The sequence below is a fragment of the Danaus plexippus genome, chromosome 28 (genome assembly GCF_018135715.1).
Source record: "Danaus plexippus chromosome 28, MEX_DaPlex, whole genome shotgun sequence".
In the NCBI taxonomy this organism is placed as follows: Eukaryota; Metazoa; Arthropoda; class Insecta; order Lepidoptera; family Nymphalidae; genus Danaus; species Danaus plexippus.
In genome coordinates, this window is record NC_083556.1 from 2,620,093 (window position 1) to 2,646,496 (window position 26,404).

Genomic DNA, 26,404 nt, shown 5'->3' on the forward strand with positions numbered 1-26,404 from the left:
ATACTATGCTGTCACAAACGTCTTCCACCAACCAGGAGATCACGCCGGTTATAAGGAAGAAAGAGATAGAATACCTGGGGATGTTTGAATACAAGCTGCAAGATCAGGGGACCATTATCAAGAAACTTGTGACCGGTGAGAATTTAAACGGACTTAATATTAGTTTATTAGCCCCTTACAGATTTAAAGAGCAAAATCTAGCTCGTGTGTTTATCAGGCGCTATGGATTTTTTAATTGAAATTTTATTCCATAATTTGGTTTTTTGCTTTCTTGGTTGATTTAAACCTAATCAGAGTATGCACATTTTTATACAGTTGCCAGAAATATTAGTATAGCATCTTAGAGGGCAAACCGCGGTACAGAACTAGCTATATAAATATTTAAGGTTGAGTTATTTAAAATATTTCAACTAAATTGATTAACATAGTACTGTTCTAGAATTAATAATTTATTTTTTATTGTATTAACTCTACATTAAATCTATCAATTCTCTTAAAGTCGCCATTTTCTCTTAATCTTGATACTCTTATTATTATAATAATTACTTTAACTAGATCTATATTTCTCATATCATAGATCTGAAGCCTCGTGTAGCGGTAACCCTGCTGCCAGGGCTGCCAGCGTACATCCTGTTCATGATGCTGCGTCACACTGACCACGTTGACGATGAACCAAAGATGCACCAGCTCATGAGGGCCATAAGGATTGGAGTCAGGAAGACACTGAAGAAGAGAGCTGACAGCGTTGAATATAACGCGCTCTGGCTGGCTAACATGTTGAGGTATTGGGAGATAATTATCACGGTCAAGAAACTTAAAAAATGTTTTAAAACGAGAAAAAACCTTTAATAGGACCTAAAATTTATATAAACAAAATTTTAAGAATGCTTTTGATCGTTGTCAAACCTGAAATCAATGTAGGCGACGCAGTAGACAGAGGGATCTTTGTCATTTGTCATCGCTTTTAATGGTTCTTAATAAGAATTATATGACATTAACAATACAGTATACTATTTAAGATATGTTAAATTGTTTTATAAATAGTTATGAGACCCTTTTTTTGCAATTACTTATATATATACACTACAGATTATATTTATATAATATGTAGTATTTTTTCATAGTAAGTCATAGATAATATGACAAGGAAATGATTGTGTCTGAATTATATAATTTTGAAAAATTTTATTCCAATTTAATCGATTCCATAATACTAATGGATTTTTTTTCCAGGTTGCTGAACAATCTGCGTCAGTATAGCGGTGATGCTTGTTACCAAGAGGCGAACACGCCTCGTCAGAACCAACAAAGTCTTCGGATCTTCGATCTGTCGGAGTACAGACAGGTGTTGAGCGATATAGCCATCTCCATATTCCAAGGTCGGTTGAGTTTCTAAGGTGACATGACGAATTTAAAGGGCTTATAACTTTTTGGGTCTAAATTCAAGTATGTGATAAGGGCTTTTTAGGACTATAGAATTCCAAAGGTCATTTATAGCAAGTATAGCGAGTTTTTAAGTTTTTATATAGTATACATTTTTAAACCATATTTTAACTTAAAAACGATACTAAGCAATCAGTCTCGGAAATATTTGGATATTTTCAAATCCTTTCTGATCATATATCTAAAATGTTTACAAAAAATTACATCAACCAATCACAGGCTTGGACTTCGGTTGCACTAAACATTTAGAAAGAGACAGAAAGTGGTTTAGACTGAATATGAGAAGATAAGACTCGTTTGTTAACCGACATTATATATTTATATAAAAATAAATGCTATCACAGAATTTGCTCCCAAAGTGACAGATGTCATCAACATTTGCCAGTTGTCACAAACCTTTTCTGGTCGTCAAACGTCAGATGCTATCAACCTTTGAAACGTGCAGGTCTGATCAACCTTCTGGAGCGTCAGCTGGAGCGTCTCATCGTGCCGGCCATCCTGGAGTACGAGGAGATCAGCGGGCTGTCCGGTGCGGTGGGGGCGCGCGCCCCTCCCGCGCCCTCCGCGGGGCCCGCCAGGCTCAAGCACGAACTCACCAATACTAGGGACATACTGCGACTGCACGCGGTCGACACGGCGCTCACCGTTGTTATATTTAAACAGGTATACCAATAATATATATATACCTGATACCCTTATATATATAATATATGTTTATTTCTAATTATAATACTATTTTCTTGATACCATTTCCAGTTATTCTACTTCATCTGCGCGTACAGCCTCAACCAGCTGTTGCTTCGTAAGGATCTGTGCTGCTGGGCGAAGGGTCTCCAGATAAGGTTCAACATCTCGCACCTGGAGAACTGGATTAAGGAACACCTGGCGGAGTACGGACAGAAGAGTGTGAGTAGATTTATATGAATATAATGAAAAATTTGAATTATAAAGCGGTCATAGCAATATTTTTTAAAGCATCATTATGCAACCACTCTCTAATAAATTAATTGTTTATTTTTAATAATCTCATCAAAAGTATGTGATACTAAGTTAAAATTCGTTTCATCAAGATGGAGGACATCCTGAGCGTCCTCAAACCTATAACCCAAGCAGTGCAACTGCTCCAGGCTCGTAAGTCCATGGCGGATGTGGTCAGTACTGTGGACATGTGCGCTGATCTATCCGCTATGCAAGTTTGTAAGGTAAGACACACAAACACACACACGCACACATACGTATGTAACTATATACACACAATTATGTGTATGTATCATAGTTCAAGGCTTTTCAATGTATTATATATTTCAATATAATAGGTTTGTGTTATAAATTTTACAAAATAAAGCGCATAATACAGTAAATTTAAATCTACCCTCAGATCCTGAACATGTACACACCAGCCGAGGAATACGAGGTGAAGGTGACCAGGGAGTTCATACACGAGATACAGAAGCTGATGCAGGAGAGAGCTGGGCCCAACGCTAACAAGGAGCCGGTAAATAGAGATTGTTACATAGAAAGAGGTAGTGTTGGGTAGTGTTAGAGAGAGAAAGAGATACAGTATAGTGTAAGAAAGAGAGAAGGAGACACAATATAGTGTTAGAGAGAGAAAGAGATATGATTTACAATACATTATTAGACATAAGAAGATATATGACTTTCAATTTTGTTTTATAGAAACTTGAGTATAGTAGTATCCGTACTAATGGTTAATAGAAAGTTAACATTTCTATCTATTTCTTACTATAATACATACTCTCCGGAAGCGTTCAACCACTGACGGCTCGGTTTGTGTTGTGTAACATGAGAGGGGAGTCGTTGTATAAAGATAACAATAATATATATATATATATATATATATATATATATATATTATTATTATTATATATATATATATTTATATATATTATATCTGATCTTCCAGCAAAGTCTACTCATGGATACCAAGATGATATACGCCGTGCAGTTCCACTTCAACCCGTCGTCCATCCGGCTGGAGGATGTCGAGGTGCCGGAGGTGCTGGAACTGGACGGATTGCTCACCAAGATATAGGTAACCATCCACTCGTCCACCAATCTTAATTCTCCAGTAATTTTTATCAGCCAGCCATCTAATTATGTAAACCATCCAATGTACAAAAATTTTTCAAACTTTTCAATTTCTAAAGGAGTTTCTTAAATATATATATATGTATGTATATATTTTCAGATATTACGTCATCGAAGATCCGCTGCCGCAGAAGGATATTACTGGAAGCAGAAGATTGGAAAATATATATGCAATGTTTTGTGAACTAACCGCTCCATATTGTCGTTCGTCTATACTGATCGGTGCCATCAACATACGAAGCCACATTTAACGCCACATCCGCTTCCTGAACGGTCGCTCATGAATGCTCAGTTTTATTATTTTTTACTTAAAACGAAGTACTTAATCGATAACTTTAGATTTTTGTTTTTTGCTAATTCTTACTCGCATACCGCCGTAGAACTAAAGTGGACCGTAATGCTGTAGAAATAGAGTTGAATTTGCACTATTTTATATTGTAGCCAATATGCCCCTACGTTAAGTCTTATCATCAATTTAATATTTTAATGCCATATACGTCAACGAAAATGTTTTTTTTTGTACTTAATTATGTTTAAGTTTATATCTGTAGGTTCCTGCATAATATAATATAATATCGGCAATAACTATGCTGTATTTAAATCTTCCATTTTGAATTAGTATATATATATCGTTTCTAGTATGGTGTTGCTAGTATAATTTGTTTGCTAAATGTTACCATAATTAGGTGCTTGTTAATACTGTTCAACTGCTATTATTATTTATATATATATATTTTTTTTCTTGCGTATTTTACTTTGATATATTTTTTAATTTATTTCCTATTTGAAATTATTGTCAGCCATTTTTATTTTTTATTTTTTTTTTTACACACTTGGTCTTGATATACAATACTTATCTATTTTGTGTGAATGTTTTTATTTATTAATTAAATGATTAAACGATTATAACTCTAAATTAGATATTTAAATAGTAATCATTTTAAATTTTCTGTTTATTAGTAACATTAGTGTTATATATGACTGGGAATTATCTGTCAACAGAGCTGTTAGTGTTACTGAGATGGTTTAAAAGTAGAAAAAAATATATAATAATATAGAAATGGACCCGTACTAGGAATATTTACAAATGCAATCTAATTGCAATAATTATTGTTGACAATTTAGCCAAAATATAATATATTAAATAGAAAATTATTGAAGCCTATCTTTGTTATTTAAATTATGTTGTTCACAATTAAAATTGAATTCGTTTTTTATTTATTAGTGTTTAACATTAAGCAATAATAAGCATATCTTTGAAGTATTCTGTCGTGTTTATGTAAGTCCTATGTCCAGCACTCGCTCGACCCCCTTCAGACACAGCTGCCCTGTATCTAGGCTGATGGCGTACGCATTTAACTCGGAAATGCATTTTATTCGGAAATATATATTGTACCGCGGGCTATAATTAATTCGTGCTATTTTCTCTAAACATGACAATAGTGTTTTTTTTTTATATAAAATATTTCTATATAATCTATCTATAGTATTATAATTACTGCGTTTGTTGAAATGAACTTAATGATTGCGTTTTGAAGTCTCTATAGTGCTGAATTAAAAAATGTCGATTGTCAAGCGACACCGCCGCGTCCTATCAATGGATGGGTGACCGGTTTTTGAACCGCAATCAGTTAAGTTTATTGAATATAATAACAATTGTTTGTGCTGTGAGCGTTACATTCCGTATAGTTTAGGAGTTATTTATTATTAGAACAATATATTACATGTTGTAAAAGTTACTGTCTGTTATTTTCTACCCTATTTAAACAAGCAACCAAAACTCAATCTCTTGACCTCCCTCGCCTCCAAATGAAGCTTTACACCACCTCCTTCCTACTCCCAGGAAGTGGAACAGTTTGCCTGAAGACGTGTCTGTTTACATTGGTATAAAAAAACAAAAGATAAGAAAAATTTAACGAAAATCTACTTATATGGCAATTGTTGAATTAACGACCCAGCATCTTCTTTAATGACAACTGGATAGTACTCGTAAGTTAGAGGCAATACAAGTAGAGATACTGTTAAAAAATTTTGGTCTACCTAATATCAATTGGTCTTTGGTGATGTGTGTATGTCTGGATCTGTTATCTGCAGGATTTCAGGCACCTAGGTTTATGGTCATCCCCACTAAGCACCCTCGCTATATATACCATCTGGGTAAATCTCAGCGACAAGGCAAAATTTTCGGTTGTCTCCTAGTTTGGTCAGTCAGCTTATATAAGTCCCAAAGTCAGACCCAGTCCTAAAAAGAAAATTTTATTGTCCCTTTCAAGTTCAAGATCAGTTATTTTGTTGACATCAATCTCAACCACCAACCAGAACATAGGCAATTTAGGTCTTCGGGGTGATCGAGACCCTGATAGCAAATGTCATTGCGAATACACTTATATACCACGTTTGTATACATTACATTTACTACCATAACCTGCTCAAGTAAGTCACACCGCGGTTGTAGGATGTAGAATCTTCTGTCTATGACTAAACCAAACAAAAAGAAATTGCTGTTTCCTAGTCTTTACGTGATAATGGACTGGCAAGAGGTTAGATTGCACACCTCTGATGTTAGAAAGGTGCACTTTGATCGAGAAGAAGTGCATCCGCTATGAGGGCTTGGCTTTTTGACTTATTTTCATGTTGACAAGGGAGTGAATACATTAAAATAAAGACGAAGTTAAACGAGGCCTTCAAATAACATCTCACAACATAATCCAGTAACATAACCAGTCTCGCAGTGTCCGAGGGAACGAGTATTATGTTTTTACAATCGGTTGTCCAAGTTACGTAATTTTTTACTAACATTTTACAATAAGCTTAAGTAATATGAATTAAAAGAATATATTGTCTAAGTTACTCCATAGACTCGAAAATAGTTTACGAACCATAGATTGACTGTTAAATTAGCTTAGGTGTAAAAACAGCACAGCCATGGCTTAACATACTAAAATGAAATACGATATTGAACTTTATATTTTAATACAAAACAAATGTCACTAAAAAATACAATAAACTACACACGAATTATCTTCGTCCCGGGCTCCCATTTGTACATGAAGCCACTGCGGACTTTCTGGACAATACTATTAACAATAGACGGTTTTTTATGAATCGATTCCATGGAAGTGTAATAAACAATGTTGGTAGACGGATCACAGCTTAGAGTTTCGTTGGATTTGCATCGGGAGACCTCCGTGCCCGTAGACGAAGCCCGGGCGAGGGTGGCGTCGGATGTCTTACGGATTTTTCTGTTTTCACGGTTGATTATACCGGCGCAGCTGTGGAATTTGGAGAATTTGTCGTACAGCCGGTGTTCAAGTTCCACGTGAAGGCTGAGTTGACGTCTGGAATGTCGAACGAACAAGTTTATTATCGACTAAAGAGTTACTGTGTAATAAAAATGTAGGGCATGTCATTATAATAAATCAAGTGAATAATATCAAACCTAAAGTCAAAATTTTCTCCGCAAAATTGGCACCTAACAGGCGATAGAGGAACAATATTCGACGTAATTTCGGAGTCCAAAGATGTGGTCAATTTACTTAGAGTTTTTGGTTGCAAATTCACGCAACTGGACATAACTTTATCAGAATCAGATTTCCGATTTGAACTCATATCACTCTTGGACCCGTCAGAATCAATCGTCGGGTTGTGATGAAGAGTTTCCAGATGAGATTCAGAGTATCGTTTCTTCTTTATTTCAGCAACTATTTGATCCGGGTCTGACAGCTTGTCGAAGAACGAAACAATCTTCCTTAATTTATCCTCCGGAACCTCCGCTTTTGTTAATTCAGGGTCCGTCTGAGTGTCACTTGCGATTTTTGTAGAAAATCTATAGTTGTAATGTTAATAAATGACATAGGCCTTAAATACATCCAGAAATGTTTAGAAAATTACATTAAATCAAACCTGGCTGTCGAGGGCATGGACGGTATGTTCAATTTACTAATGCCGATGTGTTCATTTTCGTGAACAATTTTATCGTGCTCCTTATTGAAGCCCTCGTGGCAATAAATGCAAATAAATTTTCTATCCGAAAAATGACAGATATTGAGGTGATCGTTGTAATTGATTATTCCTGAACAAGTAATTTGAAAAATAAAAGTTATTTTAACATTTAAGCGGTTAATTTCATTTTAAATATACATGATTTACCACAAACTTAGGGTGGATGAGGTGTATTTTATAAAAAATAACCTTGCCTACGTCTACTTACCGTAAGAAATCATTTTGCACCCAACTATAGGACATTGTCGAGCCGTTGTGTCCATCAAACAGTTCCGTTGCAGGGATTGGACATAAGATAGGATCACTGGACTCTTGGCATCCGTTAAAGCTATTTCAGATTGTATTTTCTTCGGACGTCTATGTCTCCTGAAACGAAGACCTCGCCTTTTTCTCTTTTCGTATCTATTCGTTATATTATTATCGCTAGCCGCATAGGTACGGTCTGTTGATAACACATAAGTATAATTACGTTGTCTTCTTATCCCCAGTATCCGATGAATGAAGCTCTGGAAGCGAGATAATTTTCTTTTCTCGCTTATCACCAAATGCGGAACTCGATGTGGATTTGGGGTATAGTCATATTCTCTGTCGTTGATGGAGAGATTCTCCTTGGAATCTTGGGTCGATTCGTCTTTTATTTTGCATATTGATACTTTCGACTTGTTCAATTCTGAAGAAGAGTATTCGTTGAAGTTGAGATCTTTAATAACAGATTCTGGTACAGACCTGTCTACACCATATTGTTCCGATACGTCGCCGCTCGATAATTCAGTTGTTCCAGCACACGCATCGGTTTTTGTTCTCCTGGACCTCTTCCGCCTGCAAGTTCCTTGTTCGGGAACTTGTGGGTATTGGTCCTCTAAAGTATAACTCTCCGGCAGCAGTCCAATGACGCTTGCGTCGTAAATTTGAAATAATTTTTTTAAACATTTGTATTTAGCTTTGAGAACTTCATGTTTCTTTTTGGGAACCCATTTCACAACCTCATCAATTAGCTCATTCTTCTCTGGTATACTCGTTAAAGTAGGTTGCTTATTACACATTGATGAACGATAGTTTGATACGACTTTGCACAAAATTTTGACGACAAAATATATGAATATACTAACAAATATTTCTTTATTTTGATACAGTATCATAACTGACACGATTCGCTTCTAAATTTTAATTTATTTAAAATAAATACACTTTCAATTAAAGCGTGCATGTTGTAGTGACATTTTTGATAGAATGAGCTTCGATTTTCGTTCCCAGCTTTTTCTGAATTGATAGATATAATGCCAGTGTTTGATTTGCTTTTCTTAATACTTATAGTTTCTAAGTACCTACATATTTTTAATAATTTTTTATTTGTATTCCAGCAATTATCTCCTTAAATAGTTATAAAAATTAAATGAGACTTCCATTATTAAAATCGTATCGTATTGTATTCTATTCAAGTGTTAATTACAGAGAGATTTGTATGTTTTTTATTAGATTCCAAAATATTATTTTTGTTTGATACAAATAAGAAAGATTTTTGTTTGGCTATAGTAGGTACGTAAGATATGTATGTTGTATGTTTATGGTAAAAAAAGAGCTTCATAATCATATACAAATAAACAAATAATAGCAATTTTTAACCTTTTCATTTTACAGGTCATAAGTAAATTAGTAATAATATTTTATTGTCCCTCCTAAGTGCAAGATCGCTGGTAATGAACATGTTTTATATACGAAATATTTCTGTCATATAAATGTTAGTTCAAATTCTTATTAATTAAGAAATAATTAAGTGTTACCAGAAAGTAATCCGCAAAAATTATATAATTGCGGAAAAAAGTATCGACTGAAAACATTAAAAGCTTCGAATTTGATGGCACTTGTATTTATTTGGATATGATCTGTCTATATCAATATCTTATTGACTTTTTCCCCCGTGTTACGTGTTATATAATGTCACGTTAAAAACATGTCTCTTTAACAAAATGTGACCCAATAATATCATACGAAAGAATCTTCTGGCATAAGGATACCTGGAATGTAGATAATAAATTTTTAAACTGAGACAAACAGAAAAAGAAAATTTTAAAATGCCACATACGTGAAAAAGAATTAGATTTATTATTTCTTTGTACACATTACCTCCAATACATGCAGTCATGAAGCATATAGCGCATCCAGCGAAAAACGCTCTCAGAGCCAACTGAAGTCATAAAAAAATATCTTAAATACCTTACGAGATAACGTTAATTGTCATCTTTTATAAATTTTAGAACATGTGAGTTCGATTTTCACTTACACTGGATAGTGTCTCTCTCTGGTTGGGAGCCATAGCGGAGATCGCTCCGATCATGATACCAGCTGATGAAGGATTCGTGAAGCCACACAGGGAGTAGGTCGCGATCAGCTCGGACCGCGGCTGGGGGAGGGTTTGGATTAAGTTATCGCTGTGTATGGTTGAATTCTTAATGACATCAGGAGACACTCACGGACAGCAGTCCCTCTCGTTTCATTTCTCCCATCCGCTGGTACGCCACAAACTCGTTGACGACAGTCTTGAGACCTATCAGAGATCCCACCAGCTCGCATTCTTCCCAGGGGACACCTTCGAAGGCATAATAATAAATGAGGCAAACCCATCCAGTGACAAAAAGTTTTTCTTAGTAGAAATTAAGACTAACCCATCAGCCAACACAATGGTATGAAGATCTTGCCAAGTATCCATTCCAAGTTGATGTCTGGGTTGCCAAGCAATCCGCCGCAGTAACCGAGGAAGCCATTCACGAACGATATAAAGGCCACGAAAGCCACCAAATTCGCTATGATATTCAATATCAGTGATATGCCATTGGTTGCGCCACGGGTTGCTGCGGATAGCGCCGATTGATCCTGTCTTTAAATACAGATTTACTCAATAAACAAGTAAGTTTAAAGTAAGTATAGGATATGGTCATCGAAAAATAATCAATCACGATTTTGTTGACTAATTTAAGTCTTAGACTCGTTAGTTCAAAATTGTATTTTTCAGGTAGAGATAGATCAAATGTCTGTATAGAGTTTTAAAATAATGACATAAATAAAATGTAACCTTTCCACGGGTGGTATGTTGTCTACGGTGGTGAGAGAGCGTCTCGTCTCAGGATACATCAGCTTGGAGAAGCAGAGTGCGGCTGGCGCTGACATTACACTCGCTGTCACCAGGTGGGCCGGCTCAGCACCAAAATTTATGTACGCAGCCAGTATCGTACCTTCGAGGAGCAATTGCAAATTACAAATCTTTTCTGTAATAATGATTTAGACTGCGACAGTAATAGACGTGTTTATAAATATGTTTTAATACTATAGTGTTGTTAAAAAGTTCGTAGGCTGACGTATAGATGGCACTACAAGTGTTAAAACCATTTGATTTTTACCTAGCCCTAACCTTTGTTGTTTGTTTAAAATATGGCCTTCATCCGTGCAAAGACGTGTACAGTATATTCTGCCAGTGTCGTGCAGAAAGCCCTAAACTTTGTTAGATAAACGTGAATATACTTGACAGCTCGTGTCACACAATAATTTGTGAATTGTAAATTTTATTCCAAACAACTATTTTAGTATGCTTATTGGCAAAAAAACTGTAGTGAAACCAAGGCTCGGCTTGACAAACATTGTCACGATTTCTCACTTGGAAAATCCAAAGCTGAGTGGTGGTTTTGCTAGATTTAGACGAGACGAAAACACCGACGCTGACGCACGCATTGGATGAACGATGCTGTTGATGAGAACAGCTAACAAAATAAGTACGGATTGCCGAAAATTTAAGTTCATTATTATAGCACTCAAAGACATTAATGGCACATGTTGAATATATCGTAAATAAATATCCGAAAGCTCAGTTCCAAGAGACTGCCGCGCGAACTAAAAATTTAGATTGAATTAAAAGAAAAACCAACCAACCACGTGTTGTCTCATCAAAACAATCCCGTTACAAACCATTAAAAATGCCAAAAAAGTCCCTCGAATTGCTTCCGCGTTCAACTTATACTTTAGAACTACCTCTCGGTGAATTTTTTCTGTTCTAAGACTGCAAAAGGATTCTTACTGGACAGAAATTTTGCTCCGATAAAGAGGTTATAGGAAGAAATAAAATTTTATTAAATAAAAACATTTTTACTACACCGGCGTACTATCATTTCAGCCCACCTGTTATTACTATTGGTGTTGCGAAAAAAATCTTAATTTACACCTATCTATTGAGAAATCTCTCTTATTTAGTGCGAGTCTGCTGAAGAGTTTGCATTAAAAAACACCAATAGAGTGTCAGCATTAATTGATACGGATTTTTGTTTATTGTCTGTAGAATAGAGGCAGGACAAGCGAGATGTACTTTTGTTGATTTTAAACTTACCAGAAACAGTTGCGAATCCAGACGACATCACAACGTGGAGTTCTGAGGGCGTCAGTACGGGAATGTAGGGTTTTATGAGTAGAACTGACTCAGACTGGAGCGGAAAAGTATTTAGTTATGAAATATTTTACAACATGATTAAACTTATTTTGCATCTTAAGACATAAAAATTTATAAAAAAATATCGGCTGAATAAACCCTTAACTGTTTCGTTTTTATATGTAATAAAAAACTCACATCATTTATTTATTTTATTTGCATGAAAATAAATAAAATAATGCTAAGATGCCTTCTCACCAAGTGACTTTAAAATATAGAAGAAACAAAAAAGGTATGGACTGTGCAAAAATATACAAAAAAAAAAATATAAAAAAAAATATTTGTAATGTCTGTAGACTATGAATGACATACCATCTCCTTTATTTTTACAACACGATAATTATTCTCGTAATCTACCAAAGTATACTTATTTTACCCACCATACCAAGGAAGACGTTTCCAACAGCGATGGTGCTCTCGCACACTGTGGTAGCGGTAGCGGCTTGCAGAACTCCCCCCAATTTCAGACAGAACCACTGCATAGCACCCCAATAAAATAAAACCTCAACCAGCATACTAAAGAAGAATATTACTGTGAGGGCCTGGAACCAAAACAAACAGCACCTTTAAATAAAACTAATATTTTCGGATTTACTACGCGCTTTTTCATTATTTTAAACCAAAGGGTTTTCCAATAAGGGCGGGTAGATTTTGGCCTGTGGCGGCCATTTTGTCTTGATGACATGTGTCAAATCTTTTGTTTATTATTCAGTTAGTTATGCCAAATCACCATGGCAGGTTACACGATTGAACAGCGCGTACACATGATAAAAATCTATTATCAAAATGAGTGTTCGTTAGTCCCAGCGTTGCGTGCATTACGTCCTTTTACGGCAGACGTGGTAGAACTTCACAGTCGACTCTTCAACGTTCGGTGACCAAATTTTGCAACGACTGGTTCGTAAATTGATCTGCCAATACCCGTATGTATAAGAAATGCAATATAAAAAATAATATAAGAAATGCAAGATCAGCCGAGAATATCGCCGAGGTCCATCAAAGTGTACAGCAGAACCCAAGACAGTCGATTCTTTGACGTGCACAAGAATCCGTCTTCCAAAAATTTCAACTTGGCGAAATTTGCGGCGAGATTTAGAGGTATACCCGTATAAGATTCAGCTGGCCCAAGATCTAGACTTTATTTGTAGGGTTTTTTGATTTCGCAAGTTTATGCAAATAAACCATAATCCACCAATGCCCTAAAGGCAAACATAACACAAGCCATCGCTCAAATTCAGCCCAATCTATGCGGAGAGTAATGGAAAATTTGGCCTCTCGGATCGGTGCCACTGTGAGAAACCGAGGCGGGCATGTAAATGATGTCGTCCTCCATACTTAATGGCGTATATGGATCTTTTAGATAAAAAAATATTTTTGTTAAAACCTCACATGCAGCTTTTTTAATTTCATTCCAGAACCTACACGTGCTTATTGAAAAACCCTTTACATACTCTTTTTTATGCTAAAGGGGGCAAACAAGCATGCGGCCTACTTGGTGGAGGTAGTTAGCTTCGCCCATGGACGGGATTTTTGTGGTTTTTTTCCCATATTTTTGCGGATGCGTTGCCACCCTTGATTGGGGAAGAGGGAGAAGAAAGGCTAACCGGCTTTCTTACTCATCGGACGAAATGCATCCATTAAACACTACCAGCTCATGTTCGAGCTAGAGTAACTTGACCACAGCTAGGCTCTACCACCTTACTCCCGACGTTTCGGTTACTTTGCAGCACCCACCAAAGTATTTGAAAATTTTAGTTTTGTTTAAATGAAAATTCCCGACATTCTTAGACATCCTTGTGTGAAACAGCACCTTACTGTTAACATCTTAATATTTTATTGTTGACGCTCCTGTAGTTAAGACGTTATACAGCAAAAGTTATGGTGAAAAATTCTTGAATAATTTGGAAGGTGAATATAAAGTACATTATATGACAAAGTAATTTTTATTTTATTCCTATCATTGGCCATGTAAGCGTAGGTAGTCTACTAATTGCTGAATGATCTAAATACTAATTTGTAATTTTTCCATGCAATAAGTAATAAATAAATTTCGTAAACTAAATTATCTAGTGTGTATTTTATACTATTTTAAATTAATATCTAATATAAATATGGTTACATAAAATCGCATTGAAATACTCACGTTAAAAGCAAATACTTGTTCCTGTTTAACAAGGAAGTCTCCAAAGACAAAGGCTGCACCTTCTACACCGTAGGATAAAAATGTTGCCACCTTAAAAATAAATGAGGATGAAAAAAATTAAACATTATAAAATAATATAAATTTAGATAATTTTAACGTTAAAGAATAAAAAAAATATTTACACGAGAAGGATTTGAAGCTACGACCTTCGAAATATTGCGATTCAGTTGCAAGATCTATATCGTCGTATACGATTTACAATCTTTGAAACCACTAAGGACAACCAGTTGATGATTGATAGTAAAATTCTAAATGTATCAGTGTCTAAATATATCTTAATAGGCATTAAATGTTATATTTATTACATTCTCATACTAAAAACTCTTGAATCGATTTTATGAATCCTTATATATATATTTAACAAACAGGTCGTATGACGAAATTACGCAAAGTGGACGGTTAAATTATACAAATTTGAATTTAAAAGTTTGTAATTAAAATGCAGCTTAGAAAATTAATTTGTTTAATGTCAAAAAAAAAAATTGTACAAAGATTATTTTTTTAATATTTCACCAAACTATATTAATGTCTATATACCAGATATTCTAACCTTGTTGGAGAAACATTGCAGTGCCATCCTGCCCGCCTCCCATCGTATGAACACTAGGCCAAATAAAAATTGTACGAAAAGACCAACTGTCACACTCCGCCAATTTATCCGACCAGGGTGTAGAGAAAATAAGAAACCTATATAAAATATGCATATATAATAAAAAAATATTAAGTTAATCAGACATTTAAATATTGATAATGATTTTTTTATGCTAAAGGTGGCAAACAATACGGCCTACTTGTTCGGCAGTAGTGACCGTCGACCATGGACATCCGCAATGCGTTGCCAAGTTTGGTTGTTGAGGAAAGGGAGGGGTGGGAATAAGGAGATAGCAGATAATGTATTATCTAAGTGTATTTTTATATATAAAAAATACTTATATATTTGAATTTATATTTAATACAGGACGAAGTAAAGACCTTATTAAAATTTATATTAATTAGACAAAAACAAACATTTTCAAATAACATAATTCGCTTACCTAAAAGTAATAAAACACAAAGACCGAGGAGTGACAGAAGTCTCTGAGGATTGTCTCTGGTATCCCAATACAAGAAGAGGGCTATAGCTAGCGAGATTGTCGCACAAAAACACCACTTAAACAGCCTGAAAACGATATATATACAGGAATTGTTAAATTTAATTTAACTTATTTGTAAATAAAATTCAAAATGATTTTTGTGAATAAAAAAATCTCTCAGACATCTAAGCTATCGTGATCACTTGAATTGGTTTAGTAAATATATATATTTTAACTAGTATTCTAACAAGACCACATCGAGAAGTTGCCTTATGAAAACTTAATTAAATTTTGCGTCACAAAAATGTCACAAATATATTCTTTAAATTAACATCAATAATGTCTTAGAGTTTCCTGAGATGTGTATTGCATTTAATTGGACAAAACAAATCTTACCGTATCTTCCATAACTTTGAAGAACTATTCTTGATTCTGTTCCACAAAGTCCTCTCGAACCATTTCCCAAAGAATCTTTTTATGACTTGGAAATAGATGAGGAAGAAATATATGATGCCCAGGAATGCTATGAGGCTGCCGAAGCCGTTACACAGCTCTAAGGGCTTGTTATCTGAAATGAACAAATAAAACATAATTTAAGTTTAGTTCGAGAACTTACTCACAGTTTCTGGTTTCTCGTTAATAAACCTACGTCGATACTATCGTCGAAAAGTTCTCCGTCCGCAGTTTGACGATTCAAACTAGTGTTAAGGATACAGGCCGGTGTACTCACCGTGATACATCCAGTAATACATGCACGCGAAGAAGAAGCCGATAACGAGTCCGTTCAGAATGAAGAGAGATATGATCTTCATGGCGGAGAAGTTGTTCCGTATGAAGTCCTCGGTGGAGTGGCCCATCTTCGACAGAGTGACCTCGAACCAGCCGTTCGGTTCATAGTCTAAGAGATCATGATTAATCTAGAAAAAGAATGAAATAAATCGTTTATTTCCGCACGTTATCTGGTAAGCTTATATTCTGCTTCAATTTTGTTTAAAAACAGTTTTTTTACGTACAGTCCCATTACTGCTGTTCTTCTTCTGAACATCCATTTCAATTTTTTCTGCTTTCTGGAAAATTAAATAAATTAATGTTTTTGTTTTTATCTTACGCACATTACCACTAACATTTATAATTACTTTTTTATATTCAAGTAATGTTGATCTAAATATTAAAAGTAGAATTGAAAAAACTGGTACAGAATGTCCAATTCACCGACAAGCGATTTGGTCCTGCGATAATCAAGACATTGCGTCCCAGTAACTTTGCCAATCAAGTTGTCGTACCCATTTTGGAATAACATATTAAGATTATGTGTAATATATTTTTAAAATTTTCGGACTTATTCAGGTTCTAAACATCGATACTATTTTAACAACTTGTTAATTTTGAGGTAACATCTTATGGGAGTTTAAACCGCTTCGTAACGTAACGCGTTACGACACCACTGAGCCTGTTTTCTCCTTCTCCCACGTATACGGCAAATGTATTTCGAGTAATATGCAATTTGTTCATAAACAGATTGTCACTTGCAACCTTCTTCAAATCTTAGTCTAGTCCAATTAATTCTTAGCACATACTTCGAATTCTGCCCTAGTAGGTTCGTTTCGAATTTGGGTAGATAGAGAGAGGAGCTTGGACGGTGGAGGCGAGCGTTTAACGCGTTAGATAGGGACTATTAAATCTACACCTGGGATGCAAGTCCCAGGCGCTGTTGAAATGCCTCTTGCTGCAACGCGACGGATCCGACATCGGCACGATGAATGCATGAAAAGAGGAGAGGTTTATTGTCTTTGTATTTGCGTAATAACCTGAAATCTTTACGAGTTTCACAATTCCTATAATTAATAGTTTCAGTTATCACTTCTGTCGAGCGTTCTGAGACGCGCAAATTTGTTTCTTTTTAGTATAGTATTTTTTTTATTATCTATGATTTAATTTTTATTACCACAACCTAAATTTCACCTATCCAATATTCTACATAATACGAATAAAGTTTTAAAGAACATTTCATGGATCATGAAGTTTTGAAGAAAAAAATTACTCGGTGTAACGAATCTTAGAGGCGACGAAAGAAATTAATGTACTAATGAAAACTATACAGGCAGATATTTTTGTATAAAATTAATTCTAAAACATTAAAGCTGAACAAAAAGGTCCCTTGTTTGATATATTTATACATAATATCCTTACATAGTATATATACCATCCTTTTTGTAAGTTATTGATTTTCCAGTCTTCATTAAGACATATATCACCGACGTACACCTTCATACACATTTATAGTTCATAAAAACAAACACGTAATGATTACTTGAAGATTTTATGAGCGGTTTAACAGTGTACGTGATGTTTACTATATAATTACTTGACTTGCATTAAGGTTTTTCATTTCCGAAGAACAATAATGACATAAATATTAAAGAGACGAAACTTCTCAGCATTCAAGGGCTTCAACGTGCGGGTGCCGGGTCCATTGCGTTCCAGGGAGAGGAGCTTCAACAGTGCCTGGGACTTGCAACCCAGGTTTAGGTTAAGCCTTAAAGGGCCCCTATCTAACGCGTTAAACGCTCACCTCCACCGTCCAAGCTCCTCTCTACCTAACCAAATTTGAAAAGAACCTAGTAGGGCTGCCTTCGAAATACGTTCCAAGAATGAATTAATGTTAGTTCTGGAGAGGCCCAAGTATTTTAATAGGTTGTAGGGAGATTTAACTGTTATACCTCTCTTACGCTTCTACCGCGAACAAATCTACAAAGAACCTATTGAGTTCGATAGCGAGCTCGTAATACTTACGTTATATAATTAATATTAATATGTATATCTCATTTATATTATTTACCAAAAAAAAGAAATAGATATGTTTTAAAAATTTCATTCATAATGTATCAAAACAAATTATGTCTGTTTGTTTTTAACGGCGTAAACTACAAAACATATTTATATGTTTTACTACGAGTATCAATGCTTTGGCTGTGATACAGAAGTATCATTTTATATCGGACACAGTATTGTTAACAATTACTTATGAAGAGCAAATTAAACTACAATCATCTATAGAAAAGTGCAAAAGCAGATATTAGTAATATCTTTTTTTTTTCCAAGTTAGCTGAGAAAATACGACGCCTTCATTAAATCAATACTGTATACTCAATGAACAACTGCGAGCACGCCACCTACAATGCTCTTAGGCAAAAAGTTACCATTATCGAGGTTCCATTTTCAAACTAAATACGGCACGTGTGTTGTTTTTCATTGATAAACCTATGTTAATGCTGTCATGTTGGAAAATTTACGAATAAAAAAACGAGAGGTACTCTATATTTAGTGTATGGAAACTTATGGTAAGATTACTAACAGATTAATTTTATAACATTGCTTAAGATACATTAAAAAATTACGTACTCGTTGAATTAATATTAATAAGGTAATATATATATTTAAATTACGTCCGGTAGGTGTAAGATTTTTTGTATGTTTATTACTGATATGTTAAATATATCTTATAATGAAAAATATAAGTAATTTAGCTTTAAAACTCGGTCAAGTAGAATATATTTTGAACAAACTCACCGGATCCCTCCGTGTTTCATCAGTCGCCATTATCCCGCCACTTCTTAAAACTGCACTGACGATTTCTAAAACATTTCCCAAGGAAGTAGCTTATGTTTGTACTTGATTGTGACCTGAAAAGTAAAACGAAAGGATATAGTCTAATATTTTAATGAACAGCTAAACTAATAGCTAGTAACTCGCAAAATTTAACGGACTCCTAAATTGTCAATATCTTTGTTATAATATATAGTATACTCTAATTATTAAAAGATAATACTCTAGTTATTAACTGATTAAGAGTTAAAATTAATTCTATTTAATTTATTAAGTTTTGTTGATAAATTCATTATTCAATATCAATCAACTAATTAGTCTTCTAATACGAAACAATTATACGAAGATAGTACATAGAAAATTACAAAAATAAACCCTCAAAATTGTACGTAAAAAACTTATACATGTAAGTGTCTTCACAAAGAATATAACAGGACTAAAAAGTTAACTATAAAAAATAACATCTGTCTTAAATAGATTGCCATTTTGATATACTAAGTATTTTTTGATGTCCTTGTCTGTTTCTTTAATAGTAAAGTAAGTTTTGGTACCTAATGGGACGGTGTAAAACTAGAAAAAATCAAATTTTTTTTAATGTCAAAAACGATATTTTTCTATGAATTTTATAGGAATTGGGTGTTGTGACGTCATGTTTTTGTTTTCCTCTTTTCGCGTTGTCAATTTCAAGTCTGGAGACAACTCGAGGTGATTAAATTTGCTGTAGTTCTTTTGATGGTGTTTTACAGATTTTTTCTGTTTGTTAATTAGCCTATTTCTTTGGTTTTGGGGCAGGAACCGACTGCCATAAATACTTAGTTGGTATAATTATCAAAGTGAGTTTATTTTAGACGGAAATTGTAGTATTTTAATAGACTCAAAGGAGGAGATTGTGAAGCCTTTAGTTTTCAAAACTGTTACATTGTTTCTAAAGTTACCAACGTCGATGAATTATTCGTAAGATTTGGTAGTCAGTATTGTATTTTAAAATATTTTTTGTTATATTTTTTTAACTTAAATTATAGGGTGAAGTAGGTGAGGTCAGAGCTTCCTGATATCGCCTCGCATACGACGAGCTAGATCCCAATAAAATGTTAAAACAAACGCATAATCCTCGTGCATGCCAAGGAATGTTACGACTACGTAATAATCCTGACACTGAATCTATAACTGACCATAATTTATATTGGCGTCACAAAATCCTTCCCGAAAACTGCTGAGCCGATTTTTATGAAACTTTCAGTACTCCCTAAGTTGAACAACACCAAGTACAACAAAAGAAGAATTACTTAAATCGGACATGTACTTCCAGAGATAGATAGACACAAACATAAAAACAAACATACACTTAAAATATGGTACATTTGTTCAGACGCTGATATAGACTAACGTATACGAAAATTAGGCGGTTCTGGAAATAAAATACACATGTGTCAGATTGCTAGCCTCCTTTGTGAAGTTGCTTAGTAAAACAATACTAACGTTAGTAACATAATAGTTATCTTAACGGTACCATGAAGTTGAATTTTAAACATTAGCAAGCATTATTAAACTAACCACGATATTAAATTGATGCTCTTGTTAGGTAAAATGAAACAATGCGCACGATTTTTTATTTTTTGTTACTATTTAACGTAACAAACGAAAAGACATACGTAAAATTAAGGTTTGGATGTATCTTAAATTCTTATATCTGGCCACGGATGTGGGATTTAAAAAAATATAGTCCTTAAATTGACTAGGGAAGCTCGTTTAATCATTGATTTGAATTTTATCATTTTATTTCTCAAAAATTAATACGCTTCTAATCAATTCAACTATGTGGTATAGCCAATAGACTTCTGCGATAAATGAAATTTTGGACTGAATTTTTTTTTACGGATCAAACAAAAATTAATCAACAATTAATTTTTTATTTCATATATTATTTGCATAAGTCCGGTACAAAGAAATAAATTGAGACAGAGGACATTTATTCGTTAAAATTGCTGTAATTATTAGTAAGGATTATACTTTCATACAATATATATAATTATAGTAGAGAGGAGCTTGGACGGCGGTGGTGAGCGTTTAACGTGGGTTAGATAGGGCCCCTTAAACCTACACCTGGGTCGCAAATCCCAGGCACTGTCGAAGCTCCTCTCCCTGCAACGATGGACCCGGCACTCGTTGAATCCGTGGAATGATGAGAGGTTCTGTCTTTATACATAGGTAGTTCACCTACCAATAGATATGATTATAGGACTGTACATAAATAAACTTGAAATTGATTTCATGTTGATCTATTTATCTATTTTGTGCGTGTGGATAAAATTTACGAATTCCGAAAACGTTAAGACGATTAGAGTAAAGACTCTTTAGACAACTATTGTGATTCTGGTAACAGAGGAAGTTTAAACTTTGTCATCTCAGTCTTCGTATGAGACTACAAAACGTATGGCGTTACTGGTCATATCTCTAAGATTGTTTTTAATTTGACGTCTGATTTATTTCACCCTCTTGTCTCTATATCTGTTTGAAAAGAGGTTTTGACAAACATACAGACTGATAGACAAATTGTAAGACACTTATCCTAATTACTGGAAAACTGCTATTGATATTTGATTATATTGATTTTGACTTTTCCTGTATTTGTTCTATATGTTAAAAATTAATAAAATGGGATTGTATTGCCGTTCTGTCTCCCTCGTACTCGATGTTCAGAGTTTCAGTTTAGATGTATCAGTTTTTTCTACGTAAATATGATTCTTTGCCTATTGGACTCAACAATCGAACATTACTGGTCCTGATTTTTAGAAAATATCAGTCGAAAAAACGAAACCAATTCTTCTAAAAGTCCTAGTTTTGAAGTTTCTCTTCGGTACTAGTGGGAGTTTGCAAAGTATTATGTATTGATTCCACAGACACGGTCTCCAATATCCGATGATTGACTATCTTTTGTTTTTGGTGAAGATAAAAAAAATATTTTTGTATTCTACTCAGTCCGGAGATGATGAGCTGTAGTTATGTGGGACTCCCGGGTCTAAAATGCCTAGTCTACCCATTAAAAAGCCAGCATAATTCCTCTTTACCGCTAAGGAGGGAGACTCTGCGGTGATGCTTTCGCCCCGTCCGTGGCCTGTCAGTATTGGACGTCTGATAACGGCTCCAATACGAGGTAGATTTATAGCAAAATCTTCTAGACATGTGCCAGTATGGTACGGCACGCTATCCGACTCGAGGACCTCGAGGCAAGGGCCAGCAGGCTCCCCGTGTGCCAGCCTATATCCTAATGATTGACTATCCTTTATGTCCAAAAAACCTGAGGTATCGTAAAGAGTTGAATTCATTCTATTCTTGAACCTTATAGTGTAGAACGTTCAAAGGTTCTAAAGTTGGATGCAATCCGATCCCCTGTGGTTTGACAGCAACACTCTTCGCAATACAGTTGGACGGCATATACAATCTAAGTACCTACACATCTTCCCACGCAGATATAGAATCTCAATGGTCCGTCTGCTGAGATACATGAGATCCCCTGTTTTACATTCGGCCGGCAACAGACCCGCAGTTCTATTCCGTTACTAATATGCAATAGAGATTGTAGCCACCCTCTTCCTGTTTGCCACCTTTGAGGGCAAAAAAAGGTGGTCCTTAAGGAAGATCCTCTAGTAGTAATAAATCTATCTTCGTTATTGTTTACTTGTTTTATTTGGGCAAATTTTTTTGTTAAAGCAGTCCGTTTTCTGGAACAATCTGATGAACCCGAAATGTCTTTTGAGTGACCCTTGACCTGGAACTACTTTAAGCAAATATCTGATCGATGGAAGCTTTTGACAATAATTTCCTTGTGACCCATGGTCTAAAGCAAAATTCTGCCACGTTGAAGTTTTTGCTATTTGACTATTATTTTAATTATATCAAATATATGTCTATTACTACCGGTACAATTATTTGATTGGTATTCATTTGACTGCCTCATTTCACCGCCGAATAAATGCAAATAGGGTATATTGCGCAGATAAAATGTATATTATTTATGGCGGTAAAAACACTTCATGTTGTATACAGTGAAATTGATATCAAAAAACAAACAACTTTATTCGTGATAGGTGTTGGAGATAAGATATATATGATTTAATATCCTTAAAACGTGTAAGAACTTATTATAAAGGTAATATATATAATATATAATATGGCCGTTTTGATACGCTGATATGAATATAATTTTATTTACTTGGTTTGCTTTCTTTGAACACGACAATTCAGTTTAGTCAAATAACTTAGTAAACTACATGCAACTTAAAAACGGGAACTATGCATAAAGGTTTAGGAGGCAGTTTCGTAAAAATTAAGAAATATTTATCGAACGACCTTTAAGATTCAAAACAGATAATAGTATTAATATGATAATAGTTTAGTAAGTTAAAATTACGCAAAATTTTATTTCTAAGGTTACCAAGTGTTGTATAAATTTAAATAATCGACTAACTTTTACATTTTTTTCGTTGTTACTTATATCATATGAAGAGATGAGAGTATATATTAGTTTTAGAAGGCGAGTTACATAAAAACTCACTTTTATTAAATAAATATAATTAAAAACACCACCAGGTTCAGTAGTAGCATTAACTCTTGACCCCAATCAACTTGAAGTCTCTCTCATTGAGGCTGAGAGTTGCTGAACGTAATTTAGTAAAGAAAAATTAGGCTTACTAAGACATTATATGTTGAGTTTATTTTCACAAAAATTTAATGAAATGTAGTTATACCTTATACTGCTTGTGTTTGTTTCTTGATAACTAAATGAAAACAAAATCTTCCCAATGTTTAACTTGCAACAATTTCCGGCAAAAACGCTTCTAATATGCTTTTATGACCAGGAGTCGGGAAATAACACTAAGCTGTTTATGAGTGTGCTGTAGATAAGTATTTTTCGGTGTTATACAAACAATGGAATGATGTTTAGGTAGAGAGCGGAGCTTGGACGGTGGAGGTGAGCGTTTAAAGCGCTTTAGTTAGGGACCCTTTAAATCTGCACCTGGGTCGCCAGTCCTAGGCACTGTTGAAGGTCCTCTCTCTATAAGGCGATACACCCGGTACCCATACGCTGAATCCATGGAATGCTGAGAAGTTTCGTTTCCAATATGGATCTCTTTAAAGTGTGTTGATTGTGACTTAAACAAATAGCAGATGACCAAAAATTTTTGAGCGGTAGTGTAGCTTCTTAAAGGTTTTGTATAAATACATTCAAGACCGGCATCCGGCATCACTAATGGAAGCACCAAGCTTACCACAAGTTTCAATCGGCAAACTACATACGGAGCGTTTCCCGTTTTTCATTCAATAACCTACATATACTTTTACACTATAAATAATAATTAAGTTACCCAGAATGTGATGTGTATGACACGACTGTAGGTTACGTGATCCTGTACTAAATAAAAAACCTATTGGTTATGCAAAGAAAACTAATTTTTCACGTAAACAATTATGCTCTATTTTATATACATTTTCATTTATTTATGTATTTTGAGTACAAATATAAATATTCTCATCAATATTATTCTGTATAGCCAGTTTTGACGCTTGAATTGTTTTAAGTTAAAATTTTTAAAATTTTTTGGATATTTAATAAATACAGAATGATATTTGTATTCTGTTGATTATTATAATATGTCACTTATCAAAAAAACCTATATTTCTCATGAAAACTGTATGGAATTTTAAAACTATAATATTACCTTGCATTTTTTCGTTTAATTATACAGGGTGTCCCAAAATGAACGCGTCCCAGTGATATAGGAGTTAGATGAGCTCGAGATCAGAAAATCACAATTTGATCTCAGTTAAACTATCACGGTTTTCGAGATATTCGCACTTTGTTTTTTTTTAAAATGGCTATCTTGTGTCATCATCAGCCTATAGGAGCTCACTGCTGAGCTGGTGATTAATGCTCTAACCTTCTCCATGTGATTAATCACCACGCTTGCTCCAGACGGGTTGGCGATTTCAATCTTATAATTTGAAATTATAAGACCAGGTTTCCTCACGATGTTTTTCTTCACCGTCCGTCAGTGGTGTCTAAATACTCTTAGAAAGTACATATGATTCGGAAAAGATCACATTGGTACTTGCCAGGTTTGTTACCTTGTGTCGGATTTTCTGCTATTGTTGCCTGGAATAGCCTCGGATTGTAATTTTTTTATTATTCTGACATCTTGAATATCTTATCCAAATATAAGAATTAATATTTTACCGAGAAATACTTTGACATATTTTTTTTTCTCTTTAGGGCCGTATCAGTACTTAGTGCGGAATAAAACGATGAAATTTTTAAAAGCTAAAGTAACCAATACTAAATATCTTGAGGTTATCTTAGATCAGAGACTTCCCCGGCACCCTCATATTCACCATATAACTAGTGGATTACCAAAACTGTTTTGGAAATTTAGTTCATTAAGACATAGTAGTACCGAAAAATAACACTGGGAATGATTTTCATAAAAAATTTCTTAATGATATCTATGTTGTCTTAGCTCAATCTATATTATCATACTGTATCCTTGTTGGGCGTGGCGCCAAGGAAACTTGACCCCATTAACTTGCAAAAAAGAAGGACTGATTTGACGCTACACGTTCCCCAAACAAATACAGTATTTGCGAATACACAATTTGACAAACGAGCAATTCATCTTCATAACAAAATAAATAATTAATAAAAATTACTAAAATACAATTCGAATGTAAACGTGAGATAGTGAAATTTCTACGTCCGTTAAATTATGAGGTGACAGAGAAACTTTTAAATTCACAGACATCAACTTCGCACACAGACACACACACTCACACACGCACGCACGCACGCACCCACGCACGCACACACACACACACATTCACAGCTCTTACAACTTTCATATAGTAGATATAAATAATAGTAGTTAAAATAATATTATTTTAAACTTCACTTTTTCATCAGTGTGTTTGTAAATTTTATAAAAACGAATGTGTAATTTTAATTAGTATTAATATAATATTTGAGTAGCTCATGGGGTGTTTCAAAAGTATAAATAAATCTAATAGAAAAACATGGTGTCCTAACACACGAAGTTTCTGCTTAAAACGATGCCCTGGTCACTAACTTTGTAAACAAAAATTATATTAAAGCAATAAACTATGCATAATTTATTTAACGACAAACCATTTACTATTTATTATCATTAAATCGGTAAAAAAATAAACACAACATGAATTTATAAAAGTTAATAAACGGTGATTGAATAAGTAAACTAACTCTCACCTGTACGCTGGACAACATTAAACACAGGTTTATCTTCGTAACATTTCAAACGCGAATTATTTAACAAATATATCACTCACATACATAAATAAAAACCTTTTGAGGTTTAATTCATAAATAATACTAAGTATTTATCATAATCAGATGCCAAGACGCCGATTCTCAATTCTTAATGTGACGTGCAAACGCGAGGTTGTATCGGCTGTGACTGAATAACAATG

The 26,404-nt window shown here is 34.4% G+C and overlaps 3 protein-coding genes across 4 annotated transcripts in view; 1 reads left to right on the plus strand and 2 right to left on the minus strand.

The window, feature by feature from the left end:
• Positions 1 to 5,287, plus strand: part of LOC116776145 (unconventional myosin-Va) — a 31,363-nt gene extending 26,076 nt beyond the window's left edge. For both annotated transcript variants that reach the window (XM_061525258.1, XM_061525259.1), the window contains 9 exons: positions 1 to 135; positions 578 to 782; positions 1,234 to 1,379; positions 1,889 to 2,106; positions 2,200 to 2,349; positions 2,514 to 2,645; positions 2,822 to 2,938; positions 3,368 to 3,496; positions 3,653 to 5,287. In XM_061525258.1, the coding sequence (XP_061381242.1) occupies positions 1 to 135; positions 578 to 782; positions 1,234 to 1,379; positions 1,889 to 2,106; positions 2,200 to 2,349; positions 2,514 to 2,645; positions 2,822 to 2,938; positions 3,368 to 3,496 (1,232 nt within the window). In that variant the 3' untranslated portion in view covers positions 3,653 to 5,287. The remainder of the gene's footprint in view (positions 136 to 577; positions 783 to 1,233; positions 1,380 to 1,888; positions 2,107 to 2,199; positions 2,350 to 2,513; positions 2,646 to 2,821; positions 2,939 to 3,367; positions 3,497 to 3,652) is intronic.
• Positions 5,288 to 6,508: 1,221 nt separating this feature from the next.
• Positions 6,509 to 8,795, minus strand: LOC116776407 (uncharacterized). The gene is made up of 4 exons (XM_032669601.2): positions 7,763 to 8,795; positions 7,456 to 7,624; positions 6,992 to 7,378; positions 6,509 to 6,890 (listed from the first exon to the last, which is right to left on the minus strand). The coding sequence occupies exons 1-4, from the start codon at positions 8,691 to 8,693 to the stop codon at positions 6,560 to 6,562; spliced, it is 1,818 nt and encodes a 605-aa protein (XP_032525492.2). The 5' UTR covers positions 8,694 to 8,795; the 3' UTR covers positions 6,509 to 6,559.
• A 341-nt stretch (positions 8,796 to 9,136) lies between these two features.
• Positions 9,137 to 26,404, minus strand: LOC116776380 (solute carrier family 28 member 3-like). Its single transcript, XM_061525368.1, has 16 exons — positions 26,184 to 26,404; positions 18,872 to 18,984; positions 16,315 to 16,368; positions 16,032 to 16,218; positions 15,698 to 15,869; positions 15,263 to 15,387; positions 14,779 to 14,915; positions 14,169 to 14,258; positions 12,406 to 12,567; positions 11,927 to 12,020; positions 10,625 to 10,784; positions 10,218 to 10,429; positions 10,026 to 10,141; positions 9,836 to 9,955; positions 9,679 to 9,739; positions 9,137 to 9,569 (listed from the first exon to the last, which is right to left on the minus strand). Exons 2-16 carry the CDS (start codon positions 18,899 to 18,901, stop codon positions 9,538 to 9,540), a joined length of 1,752 nt encoding a protein of 583 aa, XP_061381352.1. The 5' UTR covers positions 18,902 to 18,984; positions 26,184 to 26,404; the 3' UTR covers positions 9,137 to 9,537.